Below are 7,276 nucleotides of genomic sequence, written 5' to 3'. Positions count from 1 at the left end.
AAAATATTGATTAATAGAATAAATTCACCTCATAATGAAAATATTCGATTTGTCAATTCCAATGTTAACTAAAGATATGCACGCTGCTCATTTTATCTGGCTTTTCCTGCTTTATGGCAACAGAGCACGAAAACATGAAAGACCAATATTCACTTTCAGCATTGGTACTATAAGAAATAATTTTATTTTATGTCACACGATAAGGTATGGAGATAAAAGGATCTATTGGGTGATAGAAGTGACAGAAGGCTAAACTCAGCTTCCTCGGTAATTATTACTACAATTAAAGCCAATGATGAGCTAAGACAGAGCCTCAATTTGAAATTTATAGGTACGACCTTATAATTAGTTTTAATTATTAGATTTATAATTAAATATTTATATATGTTTAATAACTTTCTTAATTTAAATACGAGGTCTAAGCAAAAATTGTTGGGTTCGTCCAAACTCATACCTAATATTAAAGCTCCGCCCCCGATGACAAGTGTAAGAACAACAACAACATACTTAGTGTAATCCCATAAATGAGATCTGTGGAGGATAATGTGCCTATAGCCTTAGCCCTAGCTACCTTGTGCAAGCAAAGATGTTTTTTTTTGATAGACGAGTGTAAGGGCAAAGAAAAACAAAAGAGATTTCTTAAGTTGTCTTCGTGTGACATATAGGTCACGGATTCCAGTCGTGAAATCAATCACTTATACTTGCATCATAGTAGGCTGCCTATATCACATTCCTTGGGGTGCTTTTCCGACCCTACATAAACGTGGGATACTTTGTGTAATGCGCTACCCTGCCTCATCAGGTGGGACCAAAAAGAACATCAGAATCACATGATAATTTGGAAGTGATTGTGTGATGAATTAATCTTCAACTGTATCACAAGTATTATATGATTTTCTTTGCCAATACATACCCAAAAAAACTCTTAACAGTCACTCTTGCCAAGTGCCACATATTTGGCTACCCTCCATGCTTCTACTTTGATTCTTAATTTCACTACAATATCATGTTTTTCTCTTCCTTATATTCACCTACTCCACTTACTTCCTTGCTAATCTTGATTCTATGTATAGCTGGTGTTAATTTTGCCAACACAACTCCAGTCAAGATTGGCCAAGGTTACAAGTTGATCTCCATAGAAAAGTCACCTGATGGAGGCCTTATAGGACACCTCCAAGTTAAAGAGAAGAACAATATTTATGGGCCAGATATTCCTCATTTGCAGCTCTATGTTAAGTAAGTCTTTTAACTTTTCACTCAAAAAAGAAACAAAAATCATGTCTAGGATTTGCATGAACATCATTCTTGAAAACAACGGCTTTAATAATGTAATATTTTAATTGAAACTTTAGTAGTTCTTCACATATTTATTTCGTATTGAAAGAGTTCAGTTGAACTCGATGAATATATATGGATGTATCCGCCTCTGCTTGGAAAAATAAAAAAATTATGATCTTTAGGTTAATTTTGTGATTATTATGCAGGCATGAGACAGATGAACGTTTGAGAATTCATATAACTGATGCAGAAAAACAAAGATGGGAAGTTCCTTACAACTTATTACCAAGAGAAACACCCCCATCACTGAAACAAACTATTGGTAGGTCAAGAAAGAACCTTTTGCCACTAGCAACATCAGAATATTCAGGAAATGAGTTAATATTCAGCTATACAAATGACCCTTTCAGTTTTTCTGTGAAAAGAAAATCAAATGGACAGACCCTTTTCAATTCCAGTTCTGATGATTCAGACCCTTATAGCAATTTGGTATTTAAAGACCAATATCTTGAAGTATCCACAAAATTGCCTAAAAATTCTTCTTTATATGGCCTTGGAGAAAACACACAGCCTCATGGGATAAAACTATATCCTAATGATCCTTACACTTTGTACACAACTGATGTATCAGCTCTTAATCTGAATATTGATTTGTATGGTTCACATCCTATGTATATGGATTTGAGGAATGTGAATGGAGAGGCATATGGTCATGCAGTTTTGTTGCTAAATAGCAATGGAATGGATGTGTTTTACAGAGGGGATTCTTTAACATACAAAGTGATTGGGGGTGTATTTGACTTTTACTTCTTTTCTGGTCCTACACCTCTTGCTGTTGTTGATCAGTATACTTCCTTCATAGGCAGGCCTGCTCCAATGCCTTATTGGTCTTTTGGTAAGTTCCAAATTCTCTATCTTCTTTACTGCATTTGTATTAATGGCGATACTCTTTGATCCCATGCCTTATTGGAATCTTCTTGATTTTCTAAAGTGACATATATTCTGTAACAAACTTTTGTGAACAAGTAGGAGCATAACATAATTTTTTGGGTTAAATTAACAGATAAAAGGATTGAAGGGTGAAGTAACTGTGTGAAGCTTTTGATTATTATTTATGTAAGTGCATTTATGACAGTTCTTGTTAGAGACAAAGCATAGGCTAGACAAGAGTATACTAAACACCTACTCAATCTCGACAAAAAAAGAAAAGCAAGGCCTCTATTCCCGATAACTGCTTTTTGGAACTAATTCATAGGTACTATTAGTTAAGCTTCACACACTATATACACTCAATTGGAAATTGTTGAATTACGATTGAGTTTCGTGGGAAACTTCTAAAAAAAATTTGAATCATGGTACAAAAAAATGAAAAACATTGTCTCGTATCAAAACCATATTTTTTCATAGGTTATACTATAGATAAAAATGTTTTGCCCATAAACAAAACCTATAACCTTGACAAAGTTTTTCGCTATAATGTTTAGGAGGGCAGCATATTGGAGCAACTTAATGACTTAATTCTTGATTAAGGATGCAGTCCACAATATTTGAAAGTGTAATCCTTCATCCTTCGTAATAGTTTCGGGTTCGAGCCTCGGATATAAAATCACGCTTTACCCTCCAATGTGAGACTTCCCGGCGCGAAGTCGAATTTATTCGGGTCCAAATAAAGATACCGGACGTGGATGGGAACCAAAAAAAAAAACTCATAATATAAATCCTGAATCCATGGTTATCACCAAGTTGGGATGAAGGAGGCAGTGGAGAATATTTGTAGTTTTAGGTTTTGTCTTCATTAAAGTAGAAAATAAAACCCGTGACTTTGCTTTCTGCGAGTTTTGGCTGTTCTTTGTTCTGTGTCGTGTTTTGGACAAAACAAAACATTGCTTTTGTCTACTGCCCTTATTTCCTTACTAAAATTTTCCTTCCATGGGACAAGGTCTTTATTGTTCCGCATAAGGTAGCAATTTGGTACCACGCGGACCATCTCAATAATTGTTTTATTGGCAAATTAATGTACTCCTGTCAATTTACTAGCTATTGGGAATTTTGAAAAAGTAGAGTCTTTGAGTCACACCAACAACAACAACGACCAGTAAAATCATACAAGTGGAGTATGGGAAGGATAGAGTATGCTCAGATTTTATCCCTACCCCGAGGGAATACAGAGGTTATTTCCGATAGATCTTTGAGTCACATATTCACAGTAATAATAATTTATACATATTTCATAAATTTTTCAAGACAAATACAGAGTCTGCAAAAAAACTACTGGGTTCGGCCGAACCCATAAGCAGAAGGCTAGCTCTGCCCCTGATAGTAGGTATGAAATGATTGAGTTGATAAACAAATCATAATGTGATGAACCATTTTTTTTTATTTCTTTTATTTTTTTCCTCCCATTTTGGCTTATCATGTTATGCACCATGGAATATTTCGACTATCACTCCACGTAAGGTATTGATCATGTAAAGCACTCTCAGTAGGTATTGATCAAATGAGTGATGAATTCTTGGACCTTTATACTTGGTAGAGAACTTTATAGTCTAAATTGCATAATTTCAGTCCCAAAACAAGATAAATCTAAAGGTATTAAATATACACCGACAGTATAAAAAATATTTGTTCTATTAGTGCAGTTTAACCGGTTATAATAGGTTACTTATCATTAGCCAAAAAAAAAAGAAAAAAACAGGTTACTTAAATCTTTTTCAGATTAGTAATTCACCCTTAGTAAATTGAGCATGCTCCTCTCACTTATCACACACTACATTCTAATTAGACTATTGATGTTTGGTAAATGCTACTGATATCTCATTGCCCATCTACTAATTAAAATTATCTCCTGCTTGGTCATTGCAACAGGATTCCATCAATGCAGATGGGGTTACCACAATTTATCTGTAATTGAGGATGTTGTCGAGAACTATAAGAAAGCCAAGATCCCTCTTGATGTGATCTGGAACGACGATGATCACATGGACGGGAAAAAGGATTTCACTCTCAACCCTGTCAACTACCCTCGTCCGCAATTATTGTCATTCTTGGAGAAAATTCATGCGCGAGGCATGAAGTACATTGTCATAGTAGATCCTGGAATCGGAGTTAATAATAGTTATGGTGTTTACCAAAGAGGTATAGCCAATGATGTCTTCATCAAATATGAAGGCAAGCCTTATTTAGCTCAAGTCTGGCCTGGTGCTGTTAACTTTCCTGATTTTCTCAACCCGAAAACTGTTGAGTGGTGGGGCGATGAAATTAGGCGATTTCATGAACTTGTACCTGTTGATGGACTCTGGATTGACATGAATGAAGTTTCCAACTTTTGTTCTGGTTTGTGCACAATCCCTGAAAACAGGATATGTCCTAATGGTACTGGTCCTGGTTGGATTTGTTGCTTAGATTGCAAAAACATAACAAATACTAAATGGGACGATCCGCCTTATAAGATTAATGCTTCTGGAATACAAGCACCAATTGGTTACAAGACAATAGCCACTAGTGCAGTTCATTATAATGGAGTTAGGGAATATGATGCTCATAGCATTTATGGTTTTTCTCAGTCCATTGCAACTCACAAGGCACTTCAAGAACTCGAGGGCAAGCGCCCGTTTATATTGTCTCGTTCCACGTTTGTTGGTTCAGGACATTATGCTGCACATTGGACAGGGGATAACAAAGGAACTTGGGATGATTTGAGATATTCAATATCTACAATGCTGAATTTTGGCTTATTTGGTGTTCCGATGGTTGGTTCAGATATATGTGGATTCTATCCAGCACCTACAGAGGAACTTTGCAACCGTTGGATTGAAGTTGGTGCGTTCTATCCATTCTCAAGGGATCACGCGAACTACTACTCCCCTAGACAAGAACTTTACCAATGGGAGAGCGTGGCTGAATCTGCTCGAAATGCATTAGGAATGAGATATAAGTTACTACCATATTTCTACACCTTGAACTATGAGGCACATACTACTGGGGCGCCTATTGCTCGTCCACTCTTCTTCTCTTTCCCAAATTTACATGAGCTTTACGACGTGAGCACACAATTCTTGGTAGGAAGCAGTGTCATGGTCTCACCCGTGCTAGATGAGGGTAAAACTGAGGTGAAAGCTTTGTTTCCCCCGGGCACTTGGTACAATATATTCGATATGACACAGGCCATTGTCACAATAGAACCACACTATCTTACACTAGATGCACCTCTAAATGTGGTCAATGTACATTTGTACCAAAACACCATAATACCAATGCAGCGCGGTGGAATGATATCAAAAGAAGCAAGAATGACACCTTACACCCTCATAGTCACCTTCCCATTAGGGACTAAAGATCTACAAGCAAAAGGAAATCTTTTCCTCGACGATGATGAGCTTCTAGAGATGAAATTAGGAAATGGACACTCAACATATATTGATTTCTATGCAACAGCGAGTAATAGAACAGTGAAGTTGTGGTCAGAAGTTCAAGAAGGTAAGTTTGCATTGGATAAAGGATGGTTCATTGAGAAGGTTATAGTTTTAGGTACAAATGGCACTGATCGAGCTTTTGAAATTAACGTCGATGGACAACCAATTGAAGATACTTCAAAAGTGCAGTTTATCACAGCAGAGCAAAAGTATATCGACAATTCGGAGGATGGAGGAGATAAGGGAAAGAGTATGATGATGGATATACATGGACTAGAATTACCTTTAGGGAAAAACTTTGTTATGTCCTGGAAAATGGGAAGCTCAGCTTGAGAATAACACTGTAATTCTTATGTGTGGATAAATTGCCTATGCCCTATATTATTAGGTCTCAAGGTTCTTGATGAAATGGTGATGAGTTTAAGCTGAGCCTATCATTTTTCAAACAATAGGCAAATAGAATCAAGTACTAGACATAGTATCTGTAAGAGTTGTCATTATTCTGTTCTTGGGAAATCCAGGTTTTAACAATGTTTATTTAAAATACTTCAGAATGTCACTGCAGCTTCTTGGCCAAATTCCAAATGGACATATGAATTGGATTCCTCACAATATTTACTCTTGCCATGTTTCTAATACGATTGTATCAAACTGAAAATGCAGATTCTGAACAAACCTAATGGTAGGAACTTTGTTTCTGCTACATAAGGGTATTAGTTTATCCTCAGTTTGTGCTGTCTGATTTAGGGGAAACAATTTGAAATTAAATGTGAGGCAGAAAATTTTTGAGTTGGGAAAAGTACGATGAGCTAGTATTACGCTCACATTTAACTTGTAGTCAGTTTTCCAAAATATTTAATTAGTACCTAGTGTAGGCGAACTTTAGATAAAATCGCTCCTTTTTGCTTTTCTTCTTCTTAGTTGTTGTACAATAATGTGTTTCAAATCTATTGTACAGCAATTAAAGTACAATGCTCGAAGTGTTGAGTTGTTAGAAAAGCTTGGAAATATTGACAAATCACTATTGTTACAAGCTTGAAGAAGTGAGTTGTGATATGGATCGCCTACTTTTGGTCATAGACTATAAGCCTTATTCGCTTCTCTATGGTTTTTCATTGGTCACCTTGTTAGACATTTTATGTCCATTCATTAAAGGCCCTGACGGTTAATCATATTCCATAAGTGACCATCTTATTTTCTTATAAATAGGCTAGCAAATATCCATATTAAATATACCAAAGTTTGAGACAAACCTCTCTTGCCTTTCCTTTCTTTCTTTATAGAGTATTTTTGTAAGGTCCTTTTAGGCTTAAAATTTTGATAAGTAGAGACTTAATTATGAAATTAAGATGCCCCAAGGGGTAAAAAGATTTTCATGATTTAAATGAAGTGTTTGAAAATACGCCAATATGTTCATAGTATGAATTAAAAGAGTCCATTCAGTTATTTGTTTTTTTGTTTTGTTTCTTAAGTATTGTCTTTCTTGATTATGGAATATATATAGAGAGATGAAAGGTGTGCGTATGTATATAATATACTTGGAAAATCTGTTAAGAGTATTAAATAGGATAGCAATTAAATAAGTT

The 7,276-nt window shown here is 35.7% G+C and overlaps 1 protein-coding gene across 1 annotated transcript; it reads left to right on the top strand.

The window, feature by feature from the left end:
- Positions 1 to 893: 893 nt before the first annotated feature.
- LOC104097497 (alpha-xylosidase 1-like) lies at positions 894 to 6,268 on the top strand. Its single transcript, XM_009604064.4, has 3 exons — positions 894 to 1,236; positions 1,485 to 2,173; positions 4,144 to 6,268. The coding sequence occupies exons 1-3, from the start codon at positions 1,007 to 1,009 to the stop codon at positions 6,021 to 6,023; spliced, it is 2,799 nt and encodes a 932-aa protein (XP_009602359.1). The 5' UTR covers positions 894 to 1,006; the 3' UTR covers positions 6,024 to 6,268.
- The last annotated feature ends 1,008 nt before the right edge of the window (positions 6,269 to 7,276 follow it).

This window comes from Nicotiana tomentosiformis, chromosome 4 (genome assembly GCF_000390325.3).
Source record: "Nicotiana tomentosiformis chromosome 4, ASM39032v3, whole genome shotgun sequence".
Classification (NCBI taxonomy): Eukaryota; Viridiplantae; Streptophyta; class Magnoliopsida; order Solanales; family Solanaceae; genus Nicotiana; species Nicotiana tomentosiformis.
This window is presented reverse-complemented; position numbering and strand designations above follow the sequence as displayed.

Bases quoted from the DNA above. Each gene is read 5' to 3' on its own strand.
- LOC104097497 (XM_009604064.4), top strand. From the start codon at position 1,007: ATGTTTTTCTCTTCCTTATATTCACCTACTCCACTTACTTCCTTGCTA. The intron at 1,237-1,484 runs GTAAGTCTTTTA...ATTATTATGCAG, and splicing joins CATTTGCAGCTCTATGTTAA to GCATGAGACAGATGAACGTT. The intron at 2,174-4,143 runs GTAAGTTCCAAA...TCATTGCAACAG, and splicing joins AATGCCTTATTGGTCTTTTG to GATTCCATCAATGCAGATGG.